At 44.8% G+C, this 22,964-nt stretch overlaps 1 protein-coding gene across 4 annotated transcripts in view; it reads left to right on the top strand.

The window, feature by feature from the left end:
* Positions 1 to 22,964, top strand: part of LOC143774979 (uncharacterized) — a 60,903-nt gene that overhangs the window by 18,334 nt on the left and 19,605 nt on the right. The window contains exons 2-3 of one of the 4 annotated variants that reach the window (XM_077262796.1): positions 13,448 to 13,604; positions 14,167 to 16,447. The exons of the other annotated variants lie outside the window; for them this stretch is intronic. Of the exons in view, the coding sequence (XP_077118911.1) occupies positions 13,448 to 13,604; positions 14,167 to 15,067 (1,058 nt within the window). The 3' untranslated portion in view covers positions 15,068 to 16,447. Of the gene's footprint in view, positions 1 to 13,447; positions 13,605 to 14,166; positions 16,448 to 22,964 lie in introns of those variants that run through there. 4 annotated transcript variants of the gene reach the window in all.

Here is a 22,964-nt window from a genome sequence, read left to right as displayed (position 1 = left end):
TCAGGGGCCGATTTGGTGGGCGCTGTATACTGCGCGGCTCTGCGCTGTATACTGCGCGGCTCTGCGCTGTATACTGCGGGGATCTGCGCTGTATACTGCGCGGCTCTGCGCTTTATACTGCGCGGCTCTGCGCTGTGTACTGCGCGGCTCTGCGCTGTGTACTGCACGGCTCTGCGCTTTATACTGCGCGGCTCTGCGCTGTGTACTGCACGGCTCTGCGCTGTGTACTGCGCGGCTCTGCGCTGTGTACTGCACGGCTCTGCGCTTTAAACTGCGCGGCTCTGCGCTGTGTACTGCACGGCTCTGCGCTGTGTACTGCGCGGCTCTGCGCTGTGTACTGCACGGCTCTGCGCTTTATACTGCGCGGCTCTGCGCTGTGTACTGCACGGCTCTGCGCTGTGTACTGCGCGGCTCTGCGCTGTGTACTGCGCGGCTCTGCGCTTTATACTGCGCGGCTCTGCGCTGTGTACTGCGCGGCTCTGCGCTGTGTACTGCGCGGCTCTGCGCTGTGTACTGCACGGCTCTGCACTGTATACTGCGTGGCTGTGCAATATACTACGTGGACATGCATATTCTAGAATACCCGATGAGTTAGAATCGGGCCACAGTCTAATAATTATAAGACTACGGATAGTGGTTTGGAATTGTGCTGTACTGTCACTTTAAGAGCTGATATTATCTGACAAAACTTGTGACCTGGTGAGCTGATGTAGATTTCATAGGAGTTGGCATAGTAACTGTGTCTGACTGCGCATATCAATGAGCTAATCAGCCAGGTGGCAGTTATTTTTAGAAATTGCCTCAGAAACCAGCCCATTATAAACGTATAGGAAAATTTCTCCATTGAAACGCATTGAAAGACTTTTTTCAAACACAAATTGCGCAAAAACTACAAATCCGATCGACACGAAAAATACTTAGCACACCTCTCAGGAACGCTGGCTTCGAAATGACACCTCACTGGAGTCTGTGAGTTTAGCGGTTCGGGCCGCATTACGTGCGGACTGAATAATAAGAATAAGAAGAAGTTTACCACGGTGGAATAACAGTATAGTGCTTTGTTCCAAAGCACTATAATAAGAAGAAGTTATCCACGATGGAATAACAGTATAGTGCTTTGTTCCAAAGCACTATAACTACACTGAGACCAATGAGAATCAGTCAAAAGGTCATGTGACAAACACTAATTAAAATCACAATCAACATATGTGAGAACAACCACAATGCAACAAAACAAAGTAATTCATACAAAATGTATAAATATGTTAACAACAAATTACATTAAATTGCATTAAATGACACCGTTAACCTAGTTTCTAATAATGGTACATGATTTCAGGGCCTGAGCTGTGCATTACAATAGTGTATTTTGTGGACCCCCGTTCCCCACCTATGCTGCCGAAATACGTTACCAAAGTAGTCGTTTTCGCCTGTCAATCAGGCTGGTCAGGTCGGATGGGCGTGGTGTCTTCCCCCAGATCTTGCGTAGTTTTCCGTTGGTGGCGTAGTGGTGTGCGCATGTCCAAGGTCCCGAATCCTGCACAGGGGTGTGAAAATAGCAGCGATGTCCGTTATTCCATTGGTGATCGGTGGGCGCGGGCATCCGCGCGTGCGCAGATGGCTATCGCGGCGGCCATTTTCCTGAAGCCGCGGCCAGCAGAGCGCCGCTTCTGCGCACGCGCGGCCAAAGCAAGATGGCCGCGCCCACCGATCACCAATGGAATAACGGACATCGCTGCTATTTTCACACCCCTGTGCAGGATTCGGGACCTTGGACATGCGCACACCACTACGCCACCAACGGAAAACTACGCAAGATCTGGGGGAAGACACCACGCCCATCCGACCTGACCAGCCTGATTGACAGGCGAAAATGACTACTTTGGTAACGTATTTTGTCAGCATAGGTGGGGAACGGGGGTCCACAAAATACACTATTGTAATGCACAGCTCAGGCCCTATTTAACAGTATTTTTATCTCATACCGAAAAAACGAGGTGACAGGTTCCCTTTAAGTGCAGAGATGTTTCTTTGATGGTGGGACACAAAGTGCCTACATGCAGAATACATCGTTCGGTTGAGACTATTAAGAGAAATAATATCAGTGATGTGTTCTGAAATTCTAGTTTTCAGATTGCAGGTAGTACACCCCACATAAAACAAATGGTGTCATTTAATGTAATTTAATATAATTTGTTAATGTATTTATACATTTTTTATGAATTATTATGTTTTGTTGTATTGTGGTTGTTCTCGCATATGTTGATTGTGGTTTTAATTAGTGTTTGTCACATGACTTTTTGACTGATTCTCATTGGTCTCAGTTTAGTTAAATACTTGCTATTTCATCTGTAGTATAGCTTTGACAAAGAACACCCAGTGTGTTTGAAACACGTAGCTCCTTTATGCTGCTATTTGGTAATGTGAACTTGCCTTTAGGCTGTGTGCACACATTCAGGATTTTTCACATTTTTTTTTTAGTTTTTTCCGCTATGAAAAAACGCGATAAAACCGCAAAAAAACGCATACATTAAGCATCCTATTATTAGAATGCAATCGACAATTTTTGTGCACATATTGAGTTTTTTCCACGGCGGAATTGCATTCCAGAAAAAAAGCAGCATGTTCATCTCGGGGATTCCGCACACATAGGAATGCATTGATCCGCTAACTTTCCACATGGGGCTATGCCCACCATGCGGGAAGTAAGCGGATCATGTGTGGTTGGTACCCAGGGTGGAGATGAGGAGACTCTCCTCCAGGCCCTGGGAACCATGTAATTGTTAAAAAAAAGAATTAAAATAAAAAATCATGATATTCTCACCTTCCGGCATCCCCGGCAGTCTTCCCGCTCCTCGCGATGCTCCCGTTCCCAATAATGCCTTGCGGCAATGACCTGTGATGATGTAGTGGTCTCGCGACGGAAAAGTCTTGGAGGCAATTCGGGGAGGAATTTATGAGTGTGTAGAATAGAAGGAGGTCTTAGGAGGACCGGGAGTTGGAAGATATCAGGAGATTAGCTCGGAGATATACAGAGGAGACAGATTATGTATGGCTTTGTGGGTCAGTGTTAGCAGATTTAACTAGATTCGCTGGTGAATTGTCATGCTGTGATGTGGTCTTCGATAAGGAAGGGGGCGTCACACTGTCTCTGCAAGAGGGAACCCAACTATTCGTGTCCTGGGGATACTCTAAAAGGTAGAAAGGCCAAAGTCTCTGACCTTACTATGCTCCTGTTAGTGTCCTAATCTGTCCCCTCCCCCAGGAGGCCTGGGACAGATATGTTAGTCTATAAAACTATAAGACAAACAGGAATAACAAAACGCAACGTACATACAAAAAACTCTCACCATGGATAGAGAGGAATAAAGGAAAGGATAGAAATGTACAAACCAACTGAGAATTGGATAAAGGAGAAAGCATACACCCAAAAACAGCAAACAACAATCTCCAGAAGCAACTACGAACTCCAACTTCAGCACACCAACTCCGCAAGCCAGGAAGTAAACTTTCACAGGCAGGTATGATAATATCTGGCCAGGTTTTATAGAGAGGGAAAAAGAGCAGGTCAGGAGCATCTGTGAGAGGGAGGTGCATGTCTCCAACCAGCATACAAAGACTTGGTAACCTCTTCAGCGCCAATGGAAACGAAGTCCATTTAATATGAGGAACAAAACACACAGGCTAAATGGAAGACCTGTGGTTCAAAACACGAAGATCGCCTAACCCCAATTCTGCTGGTGTCTGATGGTCCCAGCACTCATCCTGGTCTCAGATTTTACCAGAACCCATGCCACAGATGTGACCCAGGCCTCAGATAACAGAACAAAGCAGACGCTTATGCCGAGTCTGAACAGAGAGTTTGTGATTTAGAAATGACAAACCACCCTCATACAGAAGTGTAAGCTACACCAGGTACAATGGGAGGCCGCCCAGTAGCTGAGCCATGTCCATCAGACAGCGAGCACAGTACGCTGCCCAAAGCTTACTCCGTAGTTATATACACACACATAGGTGTATACATGCTAACAGGTATAAACTAACACATACATGCAGCTCTATACTGACTTATGTTACTGACTTTATAGCAGTTTCATCCTGCAGACACTAGATGGCGCTGTGGTTCCCGATGACGTCACGGCTCCTGCAGCCTCTAGTCAGTAATAGCAGCAATAGACATTGCTGGGTGCGGTGGCGTGCGCCTGTAATCCCAGCTACCAGGGAGGCTGAGGCTGGAGGAGCGCTTGAGTCCAGGAGTTCTGGGCTACCCTGTGCTATGTCGATCGGGTGTCCGCACTAAGTTCGGCATCAATATGGTGACTCTGGGGGAGCTCGGAGCTACCAGGTTGTCCTAATGAGGGGTGAACCGGCCCAGGTCGGAAACGGAGCAGGTCAAAACCCCCGTGCCGATCAGTAGTGGGACCGCGCCTGTGAATAGCCAGTGTAGAGCAGCCTGGACAACACAGCGTGACACAGACTTTTGATACAAGCAGAAAATATTCAATTTATAGCACAAAATCATCATTATATCATTACTCTCAGTCACATCTGGAACAATTATTATCGATTGGAAGCTCGAGATAATAAACTGTACAAAACTTTTACATTTTTCATAAAATACGTATCTATCCATGTATTTGTACTTTCTCACTATTTCTCCATATTCTGCTTTTCTGCCTCCCGATCTCTATGTGATGCCGTTACCCTGAGTGCTACTGACACCTACTGGTAGAACTTAGAAAATGCTTCTATCCGTGTGCAGTACTGGTTATTATCAATAGAGACCGCTCCGCTCCAAACCTTCAGAACAGAACAGTAATCACTGATACTGAGCAATTCCCGTTATAATAAGGTTGCAGTGCCGCCATCATCATGGAATAATGTATTGTCTAAATCAGGATTTTTTGGTCAATCTTTCTCCCCATATAACAATCTGTGTTAAAAATAAAAAGTAGTAATATAATATTATAGTTATTATTTATGCTTAGAGCACCATTGAGTCCATGTAAGGGGTTACATACAGTACAAATAAAAAAAACACGGTGAACAAACTAATAATGACAGACTGGTACAGAAAAGAGAGGGCCCTACCCTTGCAGGCCTACAGTCTCGAGGATAATGGGATGGAGACAGTAGGGTAGGGGGTCACGGCAGCTTAGGTGGTAGTAGGGTCGTGTCAGGCTGTAGGCCTTCCTGGAGAGGTAGGTTTTCAAGTTCCGTCTGAAGGTTCCGACTGTGGCAGATAATCAAACGTGTCGAGGCACAGAGTTCCAGAGGATAGGAATGTACAAACCAACTGGAAATTGGATAAAGGAGAAAACATACACCCAAAAACATCAAACAACAATCTCGAGCAGCAACTACGAACTCCAACTTCAGCACACCAACTCCAGCAAGCCAGGAAGTAAACTTTCACAGGCAGGTATGATAATGTCTGGCCAGGTTTTATAGAGAGAGAAAATGAGCAGGTCAGGAGCATATGTGAGGCCGGCGTCACACTAGCGAGTTTTATGGACGTATGAGAGGCGCTGAAAATACGGATTGCATACGGTACAATGATTCTCTATGGCCCAGCTCCTATCTGCCGTATTTTACGGATCCGTATTATACGGTCTTGTACGGCCGTAGAAAATCGCAGCATGCTGCGTTTGTCACCGTATTGCGCAAAAAAAATCGTCAATGAAAGTCTATGGGGGCGAGAAAAATACGGATTACACACGGACCAGCAGTGTGACTTGCGAGAAATATGCCAGACATCTCCAGACAACTCCAGGTGCCCGGAATTGTGCCAAGCCCTCAATCAGGAAGTTCAGACATGCTAATTAGCTGAAAAAGCCAGACAGACATCCCGGAAGTCTGGCGCTCGCCTCCACGGAGTTCCAAGCAGCATGGCCAGCATAATCAATGTGGATATACTCCTCATCCTTGTCCAAGAAAGACCAGAAATCTGGGACCAGCCGGATCCAAATTATTCCAACCGGTCCAGGAAAGAGGCAGCTTGGAGGACCATCTGTGGGATCCTATTCCCAGATTATGCCCAACGGCCAGGTGCGGAGCAGACACAACTTTGTAAGTACACTCATGTTGCGACATTAATTAACATTGAAAAATGCTTTACCAACATGATTACAGGAAGAATATTTTTTGCCTTAGTATGGTATTTTTTGTTTAAGAAGTTTTTTATTGAAGGATATAATATTCATGTTCACAAATTATGCAATACCTTAATCAATGTATTAGTATGCAGTTCTACATCTCTTGGGCATCATATAATTAAAACATGTAAAATTGCAGTCAGGGTCCATGAGATCAAAAGGTCAACAGTATTACACAATCAAAAAGGAAATGACCTTCATTTTTAACTTATTTTGTTTCTTTTTGTTTTTTAAACACCAAAATAAAGATTATAGAACAAACAAATAACTTTTCATTATTGAAATCACATTAATCTACTGGTAACAATTATTAAGTGTATTGTCGCTTCAGTCACACCCTAACATGTCCTCCATTTCGGATCGGAGGATCTCCTGCCAGTATCCTATTAATATACCAAGGGGACTGTTCGAAGCAAGCTATAAGGTGGGTTCTCATCTCCTCAGAGAACATATCAATGAAACTCTCCCAAGTATCAAAAAAACGGGACACCATGCGATCTTCCCCCAACTGCGCCTCTATCCATTCCATACGAAACACATGTTTTAATTTATTTAAGAACATTGTCAGCGTAGGAGGCTCTGCCATTATCCATTGTTGTAAGATACATTTTTTCCCCACCATGGACACAATAGAAATCAAACGTTTGGCCCCTCTTGTGATTCTTGATCCCTCCCCCGGCCATATTCCCAATATCGCCCACTCTGGCGTATAAGGCAAATAATTTAGGAGATGGTCTAGACAAAAGTTTTCCACCTCGCTCCAAAATCCCCTAATCTCCGCACAATCCCAAAACTGGTGGTAAAGGTCAGCCCCAGGAACCTCACATTTCAAACAATTAGCCGATTGGGATAAGCCCATGAGAAACGAACGGTGTGGGGAAACATATGTGCCATGGTACAATCTAAGCAACATGTCCCTATAAGAAGAGGCCGGCAGAGCCTTCCAAGCATAAGACATTGCCTTGAGGATATGTTCTAAAGTTAAATCTGGAAAACGAGTAAGCCATCTTGGAAGGCCTGTTTTTCGTTTAGTATAGTCCATCTCCCCTCTCAACAAGCTATAGAATCTGGAGGTAGAGTGAAATAATAAAGACCCGTTTCGTAACATGGTGTCCAATGGGTTCTCCCAATCAAGCTCCGATAACCGCTCTCCTACCCCTGTAGCGTAAACCTCCAAGATTGCACAATTCGCAAGACAACCCATTGTCAAAGGAAGGTATCTCCGAGTGTATGTCCAGGAGTGTGGTCTACGTGTCGAAGAATCCATTATAGAACCCACTGTCACCGCCCGAAACCTAGTGCTCCAATTCTCCACCCCACGTCTCAACCCCACGTCTCGATTCCCAAAAATTGGCAAGAAAAGTGAGGAATGTGCATTAAGTAAAAATTTATGACGTAGCCTATGCCATATCATCCACATCACCATTATCAAAGGATTATCCGTCACTGAGGAGGGTAACAGTTCCTTGTGTGTATGTAGGAGATATAACAAGTTGGTATGAGGTATCAAATTCTGGTCTAATTGAGTGTTAGTGTATATGGAAGTATCTTGAATCCAGTCTTTAAGATAACGAAGCAGCGCCGCTAGGTTGTAATTTTCCAAATTTGGAAAATTAATGCCTCCGTTTGATATGCGCTGTTCCAATATAGCCATGCTAATAGCATGATGCTTCTTTCCCCAGATGAAAGTGCGAAACATACCATTTATTAGCCGCAAATCACTAGAGGAAAGCAATATTGGAAGAGACTGTATAAAATATAAAATCTGCGGGATAACCACCATTTTCAACAAATATGCCCGACCTAAATATGTAAGCGTTAAATGCTGCCATCCTTCTAGTTCCCTTTTGATTTTTTGGATAAGAGGAAAGAGGTTACTTCTCTGGAGATCATGAGGATTCCTAGTTATAAGAACCCCCAAATAAGGCAAAGCTTCCCTACACCATTCGAAGGTATACAACCCTGCCCATGGTGGTTTGCGCGCAGCGCGTAAAGTAAGTGCCTTAGATTTGGTTGGATTAATCGAATATCCAGACATAGTCCCCAACTTATTTATGAGGGCCATAATTTCAGGAAGAGCCTCCTCTGGATTAGCAATGTATAGCAAGATGTCATCAGCAAATGCCGTGAGCTTCAAGCTCAGTCTCCCTACCCGTATTCCTCTAAACAATGGCAGGGACTCCAAAGCCCGTATAAGAGGATCAAGGGCAAGGTTGAATAAAATAGGGGAAAGTGGGCAACCCTGACGAGTGCCTCTAGTTAACTCCACCCCCTCTGTTAATTGTTGATTAACTATAATTTTGGACGTAGGTGAATTATATAATAATCTGACCAATGCCGCAAATCTCTCGCCAAATCCCTGCTTATCTAACACCGCATGTATCCAATGCCACTCTACACTATCAAACGCAGCCTCTGCGTCCAGGCTCAGCAAGATGTTGGGAGAGTTCTTATTTCTAGCTGAAACTATAGTGGCCGCAATTGCCGTACGAACAGCAATAGTCGAGTGTCTGTTCCGGGTGAAACCGTATTGATTAGGTGACAGAATCTCAGTGAGAAACGTCTGTATTCTATTAGCCATAATCTTTGTCAACAATTTATAATCCAGATTTAACAAGGATATGGGTCTGTATGATGTTATCTGTGTTGGGCTCCTACCCGGCTTTAAAATTAGGGAAGTCAATGCAGAATTAAAAGAAGTTGGGGATGCGCCCCCATACAAATAATAATTAAATAGGTCCTTGAGGAGAGGAACTATATCAGGAGAGAGCAATTTATAATATTCTGCAGGTAAACCATCCGGTCCTGGTGACTTATAATTTGCCATTGCTTTAATAGCAGAGCTTATTTCCATTAGTGTGATAGGCATCTCCAAAGTTGCACGCTGAGAGTCTGTCAACATAGGTAATTGCAAAGAATTTAAAGAATGTGTCATGGAGGAGATGTCTCCTCCCCTTGTGGAGTAGAGTGCCGTATAATGAGCATGAACCGCCTGTAATATGTCTTTGCTATTAGTCAGGTGGGACCCCAATATGGGATCCACTAAAAGCGGAATTTTCTGTCTGGGACCTTTTGGATTTGCCAGCCTAGCTAGTAAGGTTCCTATTTTATTACCCCATCTAAAGAAATGTTGTCTGTTAAAGTCCACTTTCTGTTGGGCTATCTTAGTCAAATGTGCATTTAATAACGATAAAGCATCTTGCCATTGTGACCAATCCTCTGGAGCATTAGATCCCAGGTACCGTCTATAGGCCAATATGGCCAATCCCTGGAGGTCTCTCGTTTCTTGTCCCGCTTTGCGCTTTTTCCCTGCCACAAATGCAATAATTCTCCCTCTCATAACTGCCTTGCCCGTCTCCCACATAAGTACAGAGTCATCCCAATGCTGTATATTGTCATCCACAAAATTACCCCACTCTTGTTTGAGGAATGTCTCAAACTCCCTGCTTTTAGACAAGTAGGCTGGGAATCTCCATGAGCCCGGCTGACGTGGGTCACGGCCACAGCGGAGGAGTAAAGTGATAGGAGTATGATCAGAAATCCCAGCATCCCCTATAACTGCCTCCATCACCCCCGACAAAAGAGACTCACCTACCAGAAACATGTCAATACGTGAGAGGGACTTATGTGCCTTAGATATGCAGGTGTAGTCCCTTTCCGTCGGATGTAGTACTCGCCATATATCTACCAAAGGAATGTCACGCATGAGATTAGTCAAGCCAGGTCCCGGTCCGAAGTAGGGAGTGGGCAAGACCGCAGACCTATCTAATTGCGGGTCCAGCACAGCATTAAGGTCACCCCCCACCACCAAGTTAGGCAAGTCCATTGTTAAAATCATCTGGGAGACAGATGCAAAAAAGGCGGCATTATCAACATTGGGGGCATAAATGTTTAACAACGAGTAAGGGGTATCCTCAATAATCACTTTCATAAGAAGGAACCTACTCTGAGGGTCAGTCACCACGTCCCCCGGAGTCACCCGTAAATGTCTAGCAAAGGCTATGGCCACACCCCGCTTTTTAGAAGAATATGTGGTAGCATAAGTTTGGCCCAACCAGTTATCTTTCAAATGTAATGTATCCCTATGTGACCAATGGGTTTCTTGTAAAAATATAACATCAGGCTTAGCTCGTTTGAGTGCCTGTAATACACGACGCCGTTTTACCGGCGAGTTAAGGCCCGCTACATTCCATGATAAGATTTTTAAAGGATTACCTGTCTCTTTTCGGCCAGACATGCGCGAAGTTGTCATCATGGCGGATAGAAGTGACATTGAGGCAGAGCATTTCCAATGTATAGAAGCACATAGGGTTTCGGAGTCCCAGCTGCTCCGCTACCCTCTAAAGTAGATAGGTGTGTGACATCATTAGCAACAATACACTTATGCAAAAATACAACAACCAGTTTCTTATTTTCATACAAAATAAATTTTAACCAAAGTATAGTCAATATCACTATGTAACTCATATTCCTTATCATTTTGACTTATTAAAGAAGGATCTATTAGTTTTATATCTAGTCTCACCCTAGATGTTAAAATGTGTTTTCAAGTGTCTGGGGGAGCAAGGTCTCGTCTCAGCTGATCTAAAGCAATCTTAGGGTCATCAAATAACTTTGTCTCTGTACCCAGTGTTACTCGGAGCCTAGCCGGGTAAGCCAAAGCAAAACGGACCCCTTGATCAATGAGGAACCGACAAACCGGGCCAAACTCCTTTCTCCGCCGGGAGACAGCTGCTGAGAAATCCTGAAACACCAGGATCTTTGACCCTTGGATAGTGACATCTCTAAGGTTTCTGGCTGCTGCCAAAACTCTCTCCTTGTCATGATAGTGGAAATATTTAGTAATGACCGGGCGAGGTCTCGCACCAGACTCCCTCCTCTCCGGTCCCACCCGGTGTGCTCTCTCAATTTGTCTGGAAGAACTAGGCTCCAACCGAAGGGCCTCCATCAGGTCAACCGTTAAGAACCGAATAAGATCCGTACCCTTGCAACTCTCAGGAATGCCGATAAACCTGAGGTTGGATCTCCTGCTACGATTCTCAAGGTCTTCAACCTTATCTAACAAAGAACCAATGAGAATCTTTTGTGCCTCCACCGTAGTTTGTGTATTCACTACAGTGTCCTCCATATCACTAATTCGCTGCTCAGCTTCTGTAATCCGAGATGTATTTGCCGACACAGCTGTCACTGTTGCCTCAAGGGCCTTATTCCAAGTTTCACATTTTTTGTCAAAATATGGGAGAAGAATATTTGATACTGCTTGAGCCGTAGCAGTGTGAGATTCAGGTGGGAACTGTGAATCAGAGGTGTCCTGCGACCCCTCTCCCGGCCACATCCGATCCAGAGACCCTCCAGCTGAAGACCCGCCCTCCGTTCTACTTTTATTCTTATGTTTGGTGCGTCTAGATGTAGTCCCTTTCTGTAAAGGAGCCTGTGTTTTTTCCAGGTATTTTTCCATGATGTGGTAGCACAAAAACTTCCCCACCACCCAGGGCCCCAGTAGCAAGCTTTGATTTTGGACCCACTATTCTCAGCTCTCACTATCACCTAGGCTTGTGAGATTGAGGTCCAGAATCCGTGAAAGTGAGATACCGCAGCAAGAATGAAAAGACTATGTATATGATAAACTGACTCCTAGAGAGTCCCAGCAAATGTGAACAACCTGTGACTATGGGTAGTATAGCAAATGTTATTGAGTATGTATATTATAACCAAAAGAAAGAGGAAAATAACATTAGGTACAATAATTTTGTGCAATGTAATGACAAAGAGTTGTAGTACCACTAGATGGCGTTATTTGGTTGCAAATCTCAAAATTGTGGCTCCAAGCATTGTCCATAGAAAGAAAAAGGAGGGAAAAGCAGAATTAATTATAAGCTAACAACCAATATCCTCCTGCTTCTCCTGCTAGTCTGCCATATTGCGGGGTATAGAAGGGTTGTTCCGTCCTCTTCCTTCCCCTCAAAGCCCCACTCCACTGAGTCACCGAAAAAATGAAATTGTAAGTGGGGAAAATTATAACCAAATAAGCTTGAGGAGAAGAAGAAAATAAAAATAAAAATTTAAAGAATGAGTACAATAAAAATAAGATTGACTCTGCCTGCGCTTCCCAATACTAAGGAAGTCCTTGTCCTCTCACCAGGGAAGTTCCAAGAAGATTTCACTTCACACTGAGACAAAGTCTCAGCAACAACAGTGGGGTCTAAGGGCCACACTGCCCGCAACCAGCAAGGGCCCAGCAAAACCGGAGGATTGTTCAGTCACTGGGGCTACAATAACCAGCCCGACATAGCAGACGACTCCGCTCACCTCCGCCCTGACAGCCACTTCCTCTCCGTTGTTATCGGCTGCCAAATCAGAGGGCCAGTGATCCAGCTCCAAACCGAGGCCAAGTATGGCGGGAAGGTGTCTCTGCACCGCAGCCGCGATGTTCCGATGCCGTCAGACCGGACCGAGCCCCCTACTGCCAGCTCGTCCGTCAGGTGCACTGCTCCACTGGGCTCGTCCAAGGCTGTCCGGATCCGACCAGTAAGTGCAACAATCAGGGGCAACACCCTCGTGTCTTCCAACTCCCGCTCGTCACTCCATAGAACCGCAACCTCTCCGCGGCTCTCTCCGTCGCCCTCCAGCCGCAACCAGAGCAGGAGCTTTCCGGGGTCTCGAATCCTGTCTTCCGGCTAGGTATCTCCAGACACCTCTAGCAATACGGTCAGGGTGGCTGCAGTTTGCCTCAGCGCCTCGTGGTCCACCTGCAGGCCACAGGTTAGGACTCCTCCCCCCGAAAGGACAACAAACGGCAGGGACTCCCGGGCATAATAATACGCATATCCCTGTAATCCCCTTCTCAAGGGGAATCACATCCAGTATAATCAGCCCGCAATTGAAGACTGTAATCGAGGATGGCTTCAGATTAGGTCTCTCACTCGCAAGGGAGTGCTTCTAAAACGCGGCCATCTTAGTTGGCTCCGCCCCCGGAAGTCCTAGTATGGTATTTTTTGATTTGTTTAGGAAAAGACAAAGATGATTAACATGATAAAGTGTTTATTACGTACATAGCTAATATTGATGTTGCGTTGGTTAATATTTTTGTTTACGCCAAACTGGTACAGAGGGGTGTGGACCCTGTCCTTTTTTTTTAAATATTTTGTTTGTTTTTTAAGCAATTGTAACTTTACGCAAATCATTTAAGAAGTCATTTTATTATCATCGTTCAAATATGATCTATCAATGCCAACTGGTTTAAGCAATGTGCAGAATGAGCTTAAACAATATTTGTTACCATGTCATTGCAGTGGATGATGTTATGACACGATGGCGCAGCATCAGGGAGCAGTACCGGCGGGAAAGGCAGCAGCGGGCAAGAAGTGGGTCAGCAGCACCACCCACAAAAAGGAAATACATTTACTACGATCGTCTGTCCTTTTTGGATGCCAGTATGGATCTAACGCAGTAAGTCAAAACAACACAACACATTTTTGTTTGAAAATATGATTTTTAATATTATTTGTTCTGGTTATTCCATGGTGCTTTACATGTAAGGAGGGGTAAACATTTTCTAAAAAATATTCAAAAAAATAATTAAAAAAAAAGGTCCAGGAGGAGAGAGGACCCTGCCCGCAAAGCCTCACAAGCTCCAACAAGGGATGAGTTAGAATACAGTAGGCGAGGGTAGAGCTGTTCATGCAGTGGTTTGATCGATCGGTGGTTACAGCAGGTTATCTGATTGTTGGAAGAGGTGGGTCTTCATGCTCTTTTTGTAGCTTTCAATGGTAGGCGAGAGTCTGATGTGTTGTGGTAGTGGTTTCCACAGTAGGGGTGATACACGAGATAAATCTTGTATCCGATTGTGGGAAGAGGAGATAAGAGGGGAGTAGAGAAGGAGATCTTGTGAGGATCGGAGGTTGTGTGTTTGTAATTATCGGGAGATGAGGTCACAGATGGCTAATAAAATTATGTTACCAAATGACTCAACTATTAATGTTTTGTTTTTTGCTTTTTTGTTTAATAACAGAACACAGTCCTACCTCACAGAGAGGGAGACCGGGTCTGATTCGGAGGCTGTAATTGATCCCATTAATGTGGAAGAAGAGGTGGCAGGCCCATCTTTGGCCTCTTCTACCTCCATCCTTCAAGGTCCATCAGCTTCGGCATCACTACAGACAGCAGCAAGTGTCGAAGATGCAGCACAACCACCCTCAGCAGCACCTGATCATGTAAGCCAGGAAGAGCATGGCCACAGCAGCAGCCCTACTGGCCCACTGGTGTCCTCCCAACAGGCAGCTGGGGCTTTACGCAGAGGCTGCAGAAGGGGAGAGCTGCAAGCCACTAGGAGGGATGTGGACGCTGGGGTCCTCAATTATTTGCCCAGGGCAGCCACGGATGATGGAGAGGAGGCCTTTGCTCGCAGCCTTGCCCAGTACCTTCGTCCCCTTCCCCGTGAGGTGAGGCTACGTGTGAGAGGGTGTATTCAAATCCTGATTGATTTAAGCACCCCTCCAAATAACCCCTATGAGGTGTTTGAATTTCTTGAGAGAAGGCAGCTTTCACAAGCTAACCTCTTGCGCCTTCAAATAACGCAACAGGTGCATGGTCAATCAGGATTTGAAGCACCTCCTCTACGTATGTCTACACCTCAACCCCTCCCAACCCAAAATCAACAAAGGCCAGCACCGTACCAAATGGCAGCCTACAACCCACCTTCCCAATATGGCCACTTTTCCAGACGCAGTGCTGTAGGCTGGTCACAACCTGGGTTTGGACAACATGGCCATTTTGGGGTTGGGTATGAGTCCAGCCAAAATGTCCGTCAGCATGAGGGCCAGAGACAATTCCCTTATGGCCAACACCAAACTGGCCAATATGGACAAGGCCTGTATTTGGCTCAGCAACCCACAGCCATCAGCACAGGGTGAAGGACAATTGGCCCAACAAAGGCCCCCTGAACAGGACCCTGAGCTGCCGCCATCTCCACCGCCAACTTACAGGGATCTGTAAGGCAATTATTTTTGTTTTTTATTCTGTTTGTTATGCAAAACCATGTTTTTGGTTTTTTTGTGCAGTATTTGCACTTTGTTGTGTTTTGTTGTTGGTAAAAAATACCAAAAAGAGAAAAAAAACAAACCATATGCCAAACATATGGTTAAAAGTTAACAACAAAAGGCTTTTGCTCATAGTAAAAAATGTTGTCAAATGCCAAATGATGTTTGTGGACCAATCATTATTACATCACACACATATGCTCTGTTCATAATCATATGGTAATTAAGTATGCAAATTGCCTCTTCTGAGAAAAAGAGCACTTAAACTCTATAGCGCCACCTGTTGGAAGTAGTGATCCTACAAGTCACAATCAACCCTTTAAAGAGTCGTACAATATGACTTAGGATAAAAGCCAAATCAGTATCTCAATTCGCAGACACGGTGTTTTGGGCTGTTGGCCCTTGTCAGTGCGAAGCATGAGAACTGATTTGGCTAGGTGAGAGGCTCTGGACTGGGGTCTAAGGGGTAACGTTTCTCCTTAAAAAATTCAACACACAGAGTACTGTTTCTTTGGCAACAAAAATTATATTTTGACAATATATTTATAAAAGAAGGAAATCACAACTGAGAAACAGCATAATCTTGCCAGGGAGTAGCACCCTGCGGAGAAATGAAATAATTTGTGAAAACATCCCTAACTTTTATGCCAGAAAGGGGATGGCGCAGAGGAGGGCCATGTGGTGTAGGCCTAATCACATTGCTCAACATGTGTTCAGCAATATCAGCTGAGGAGCAATCATGTATGCGGGTATAATTGTGCAAAATTACAGAGGCTTTTATGACTTCATTCACTGTATCCTCACAGCTGAATGGCAGACTGGAGGACACGCCATTTGGCCACCAGAATACCAAAGGCGCACTCCACCAGTCTCCGCATCCTAGAAAGACGCAAATTAAAGATCCTCCCCCGGTCGTCGAGGTTGCGCCGGGGATAAGGCCTCATGACGTGTCTCGTCAGTTGGAACGCCTCATCTTCAACAAGAACAAAAGGCACTGCTTCCACATTGGAGTCTGGGAATTGTTGTGGTGGTGGGAGGTCTAACTGGTTGTCACGTAGCCGCCGACCCATAATGGACGAATTGAAGACCCTAGAGTCTCCAGTTCGGCCATAGGCCCCAATGTCTACAATTATAAACCTGTAGTTACTGTCAACTACAGCTAACAGAACTACAGAGAAAAACAGCTTATAATTGTAGAATTGGGAGCCAGAGTTCGGCGGCTTACGTACCCTGATATGTTTCCCATCCACGGCTCCAATGCAGTTTGGGAAGTCACAATTGTCCTGGAACCCAAGGGCTATTTTGAGCCAATCTGCCTGTTTTGGCTCAGGCATCACAAGTTCCTCGAGTTTATCCCATATTTGAATACAGGTTGCCCGCACAATGCCTGAAATTGTCGACCGGCCAATGAGAAACTCCAGGTGTAGTCCCGCATACGACAAGCCAGTGGACAGGAAGCTGAAAATGTAAAAAAATGAATATTAGGTATGTTACAAGAGTTCACACAAAACATGAAGAATCACAAGTAGATTGTATATTTTAAAATACATGCTTTACGCTGTAAAAGGAAAAATTTTCCAAGGGTACTTAACTATAACATTAAACCAACTTTTTAAGATCTGCTTGTGACCTAATGTACACATAGTAATAGATATAGCGTGCACTCTGTCAAAAAATTGGGGTGCAGGTGTAACGGACCAGAAGGTCTCGTAAATAACCAAATATAAATTTCACCGCACTCTCACAGGGAATATAATGGCAAATTATTAACAATTTTATTCAATGTGTTCAGGGAGCATAACAATATTTCAAAAAAAGTGATAAGAGACGTTTCGGCTCCACCGGAGCCTTCATCATACTCGCTGTGAATAATAACAGAAAACAAATAAAGGAAAACAAATAAAGAAGAGAAAACAATAAAATGATAATCAATACATGGTAGATCCTTATATCCGTAAGAGTACCCAGAGATCCAGGTCATCCTAATGGAGATAGATCAATACAGATAAGCATATGAACATCTATTTACACATATATACATATATACACAAATGGGACTTCCTATACAGTCAATCAGGGACTGGTATTCACAAGCGCATATAAGTAACATATTATTACCTTGTTCAGAGAGTTAGAACGTATAGGGAGACAAGGGATAAGGATCCCGGTGATGCTGCAGGAAATTGTTAAAGCACATTAGTCCTGGAAAGAAGAGCCAGGGAAGAGAGAGGGTTAAATAGAGGGATAGAATACCTATGGTTGCGTAGTGCCCAGGCGTATCTGCGCACTGTTGGGACAACTTTAAATCTGAAATAACAGATGTGCCATTATGTGAATATGCATGTAGCAGGAGGGCTGGGTAGGTGAAAACATCCATGTGGTCGCCAGAGTATTTACCTGGATCAAGGAAGGAGATAGCGGCGCTCCCGTGCCTAGCTGCGGTGATTGCTGCCTATCTGCCTGTAGTACAGCGTTATAAAGCGTATGACCGGAAGTGACCGGTCCGAAACCGGAAGAGACGTATCGCTAAGCTTGGGGGCTAACTGCGCATGCGCTGGCTGTTACTGCGGAGACAGGAATGCCTAACAAGCGCTAGGAATGACCGTGGAGGGAGTGGTATGAAGTATAGCCTCAGTATAGACCGGAAGTGATGTATCGCTATGTTTAAGTGTGTACTGTGCACACTGGCTGTTGTAAAGGAAGCAGGAATGTTTATACAGCGCTAGTGGTGGCCGTAAGGAGAGCAATAAGCACTAAAATATTATTGGAGCTATGGTGTAAAACGGGAATAGAGTGCTATGGACTGGGCAGAAAACTAATGTGAAAATGAAAATAATAATCCAAAATTAAAAATAAATATAAAAATAACGTGAAAAATTGTAAAAAATGGAGAAAAATGGAAAAGGGGGGGGGGGAACAGAAAAATAAATAACTGAAGTAAACTGAAAAAAAGGGGAAACTGGGAAAAATAAAAGTAAAATAATGAAAATAATGAGATAAAAAGAGTTGAAAAAATTGAAACCAAAAAAGCTGAAGTTTTAGTCATGGAGCAAGAGCAAAACTCACCTAGGGTCGCGGTATACTAGCGAGTCTGGAAAATAATAGAAAAAAATATTGATAAAATGTTCACAGGAGCCAGTCAACTTCCCTATTGAGTCCCTTTGGTGCCATTGTATCCAATTTGTGGATCCAATATGTTTCCCGTGATTTAAGCAGTCTAATGTGGTCCCCTACCTTCTGGGGCGGGGAACATGTTCGATAATTTGGAATTTTAGCTGTGCCACTGTGTGTCTGGATTTGATGAAGTGGTCTGGCAGGGGTAGCCAGGTTTTACCACACCTAATCGTTGATTTGTGGCTAGCAATTCGGTCTTTAATTCGTTGTGTGGTTTCTCCCACATAAAGGAGGCCACATGGACACTTCACTAGGTATACCACGAAATTCGAATTACAGGTAAAGAAACCCTTTACTGGGTAGGAACGTCTGGTCCTCGGGTGAGTGATGTTTTCTGACCTGATCACATTCGAACAGGCAGCGCAACTCAGGCAGGGGAACGTACCGTTACGGCGAGAAGATAATAATTTCTGTGTGGTATTAGGGCGTGTGCTCCCTATATCGGCTCTCACCAACTTGTCCTTTATATTAGATGGTCTTTTGGTACACATTAGTACAGGTTCCTGTTGTGAATTCTGTTCTTGGGCTCCCTCCGGTGGTTATCAGTGGTAGCGCTGCTGTCTGTCCTTCACAGCAGTTATCAGGTGTGTTCACTCTGGACTGGGCTATTTAGTCTGGCTTCACCCTTTAATGAGTGCCAGTTGTCAATTGTATCTGGAGGATTCACATCTCTTCATGGTCTCTCTTGCTTCCTGGTCTTTTCACCAAGATAAGTCCTGCTTGTTTTGCAGCCCACATTTTGTGGGCCTTATTGTTCAGTGCATTTCATGTTTTTTCTTGTCCAGCTTAATCTGTGTAAGAATTTATGCAGTCCAGCTGGAATCTCTGGAGAGGCAGATATACCCCTTCATGTCTTTAGTTAGATGTGAAGTTTTTGTACTTTCTGTGGTGGATATTTTATAGTATTGTATTACTGACCGCATAGTACTCTGTCCTATCTTTTCTATCTAGCTAGATTGGCCTCCTTTGCTAAATCCTGTTTTCAGCCTGTGTATGTGTTTTCCTCTCCTCTCACAGTCAATATTTGTGGGGGGCTGCCTATCCTTTGGGAATTTTCTCTGAGGCAAGATAGTTTTCCCTTTTCTATCTATAGGGTTAATTAGTTGTCCGGCTGTGTCGAGGTGTCTAGGATCAGTAGGTACATCCCACGGCTACTTCTAGTTGCGGTGTTAAGTTCAGGGTCCGCGGTCAGTATAGATACCACCTTCTCCAGAGTACGTCTCATGCTGCTCCTAGGCCACCAGTTCATAACAGTACAAGTGGCCAACAATGAGTTATCCGCATCTCAAAAGAAGGGAAAGAAAGTGCTGAGCCATTTTATTTTCTGTACTCTGTTGTGTTTTTTTCCCTCTTACCTCTGGGTGGCTCAGGAGTTAGGCGATGATATGGATGTTCAGGGACTTGCTTCTCGTGTGGATCAACTTGCTGCTAGAGTACAGGGTATTTCTGATTATATCGTGCAGACTCCTGTTTTAGAGCCTAGAATTCCTACCCCTGATCTGTTTTTTGGGGACAGGTCTAAATTTCTGAGCTTTAAAAATAAATGTAAACTGTTTTTTGCTCTGAAGCCCCGGTCCTCTGGTGATCCCATCCAGCAGGTTAAAATTGTCATATCTCTGTTGCGTGGTGACCCCCAGGATTGGGCATTTGCCCTGGAACCTGGAAATCCGGCGTTGTGTAATGTAGACACCTTTTTTCAGGCGCTTGGGTTATTATGTGATGAACCTAACTCTGTAGAGCATGCTGAGAAAACACTGTTGGCCCTGTGTCAGGGTCAAGAAGCGGCAGAATCATATTGCCAGAAATTTAGAAAATGGTCTGTGTTGACTAAATGGAATGAGGATGCTTTGGCGGCAATTTTCAGAAAGGGTCTTTCTGAATCCGTTAAAGATGTTATGGTGGGCTTCCCCACGCCTGCTGGTCTGAGTGATTCTATGTCTCTGGCCATTCAAATTGATCGGCGCTTGCGTGAGCGCAGAGTTGTGCACACTATGGCGTTGTCTTCCGAGCGGAGTCCTGAGCCTATGCAATGTGATAGGATTGTGTCTAGAGCCGAATGACAAGGATTCAGACGTCAGAATGGGTTGTGTTTTTACTGCGGCGATTCTGCTCATGTTATTTCTGATTGCCCTAAGCGTGTCAAGAGAATCGCTAGTTCCGTTACCATCAGTACTGTACAACCAAAATTTCTGTTATCTGTGACCCTGATCTGCTCATTATCGTCATTTTCTGTCATGGCATTTGTGGATTCGGGTGCCGCGTTAAATTCAATGGACTTAGAATTTGCCAGACGTTGTGGGTTTCCCTTGCAGCCTTTGCAGAGTCCTATCCCTTTGAGGGGCATTGATGCTACACCATTGGCTAAAAATAAACCTCAGTTTTGGACACAGCTAACCATGCGTATGTCGCCAGCCCATCAGGAAGATTGTCGTTTTCTGGTGTTGCAGAATCTGCATGATGCTATTGTGCTGGGGTTTCCATGGTTATAGGTGCATAATCCGGTGTTCGATTGGAAATCTATGTCTGTGACTAGTTGGGGTTGTCAGGGGGTTCATGATGACGTTTCTTTGATGTCAATTTCCTCCTCCCCCGCTTCTGAAGTTCCTGAGTTTTTGTCAGATTTCCAGGATGTTTTTGATGAGCCCAAGTCCAGTTCCCTTCCACCGCATAGGGACTGTGATTGTGCTATTGACTTGATTCCAGGCTGTAAGTTCCCTAAGGGCCGACTTTTCAATCTGTCTGTGCCAGAACATGCCGCCATGTGGAGTTATGTTAAGGAGTCTTTGGAGAAGGGGCATATTCGGCCATCTTCTTCTCCATTGGGAGCAGGTTTCTTTTTTGTTGCCAAGAAGGATGGCTCCTTGAGACCCTGTATTGATTATCGCCTCTTGAATAAGATCACGGTCAAATTCCAATACCCTTTGCCTTTGCTCTCTGATTTGTTTGCTAGGATTAAGGGGGCTAGTTGGTTTACTAAGATTGACCTTCGAGGGGCATATAATCTTGTTCGTATTAAGCAGGGCGACGAATGGAAAACTGCGTTTAATACGCCCGAGGGCCATTTTGAATATCTTGTGATGCCATTCGGACTCTCTAATGCTCCATCCGTGTTTCAGTCCTTCATGCATGATATATTTCGAAATTATCTTGATAAATTCATGATTGTATATTTGGATGATATTTTGATTTTTTCGGATGATTGGGAGTCTCATGTGAAACAAGTCAGGATGGTATTTCAGATCCTTCGTGATAATGCCTTGTTTGTGAAGGGGTCTAAATGCCTCTTTGGAGTACAGAAGGTTTCTTTTTTGGGCTTCATTTTTTCTCCTTCATCTATAGAAATGGATCCGGTTCAGGCCATTCACGATTGGATCCAGCCCACATCCGTGAAGAGCCTTCAGACATTTTTGGGCTTTGCTAATTTTTATCGCCGTTTCATTGCCAACTTCTCCAGTGTGGTTAAACCCCTGACCGATTTTATGAAGAAAGGCGCTGATGTGACGAATTGGTCCTCTGCGTCCGTTTCTGCCTTTCAGGAGCTTAAACGCCGATTTACTTCTGCCCCTGTGTTGCGTCAGCCGGATGTTTCTCTTCCTTTTCAGGTTGAGGTTGACGCTTCTGAGATTGGGGCAGGGGCCGTTTTGTCTCAGAGGAATTCTGATGGTTCCTTGATGAAACCGTGTGCCTTCTTCTCTCGAAAGTTTTCGCCTGTGGAACGCAATTATGATGTCGGTAATCGTGAGTTGTTGGCTATGAAGTGGGCATTTGAGGAGTGGCGACATTGGCTTGAAGGGGCTAAGCACCGTATTGTGGTCTTGACCGATCATAAGAATCTGATTTACCTCGAGTCTGCCAAACGGCTGAATCCTAGACAGGCTCGATGGTCCCTGTTTTTCTCCCATTTTGATTTTGTTGTCTCGTATCTTCCGGGTTCTAAGAATGTTAAGGCTGATGCCCTCTCTAGGAGTTTTTTGCCTGATTCCCCTGGGGTCCTTGAGCCGGTTGGCATTATGAAGGAGGGGGTGATTCTTTCTGCCATCTCCCCTGATTTACGACGGGTTCTTCAGGAATTTCAGGCTGATAAACCTGACCGCTGTCCAGTGGAGAAACTGTTTGTTCCTGATAGATGGACTAGCAAAGTGATTTCTGAGGTTCACTGTTCTGTGTTGGCTGGCCATCCTGGGATTTTTGGTACCAGAGATTTGGTTAGTAGGTCATTTTGGTGGCCTTCATTGTCACGGGATGTGCGTTCCTTTGTGCAGTCCTGTGGGACTTGTGCGCGGGCCAAACCTTGCTGCTCACGCGCCAGTGGGTTGCTTTTGCCTTTGCCGGTCCCTGAGAGGCCTTGGACGCATATTTCTATGGATTTTATTTCGGATCTTCCAGTTTCCCAGAGGATGTCGGTTATCTGGGTGGTTTGTGACCGGTTTTCTAAGATGGTTCATTTGGTGCCTTTGCCCAAATTGCCTTCCTCTTCTGAGTTGGTTCTGTTGTTTTTTCAGCATGTGGTTCGTTTGCATGGCATTCCGGAGAATATTGTGTCTGACAGAGGTTCCCAGTTTGTTTCCAGGTTTTGGCGGGCCTTTTGTGCTAAGCT

The sequence above is a fragment of the Ranitomeya variabilis genome, chromosome 1 (assembly GCF_051348905.1).
Source record: "Ranitomeya variabilis isolate aRanVar5 chromosome 1, aRanVar5.hap1, whole genome shotgun sequence".
Classification (NCBI taxonomy): Eukaryota; Metazoa; Chordata; class Amphibia; order Anura; family Dendrobatidae; genus Ranitomeya; species Ranitomeya variabilis.
The sequence above is the reverse complement of the archived record's forward strand: the minus strand, read 5'-3'. Positions and strand labels throughout refer to the sequence as shown.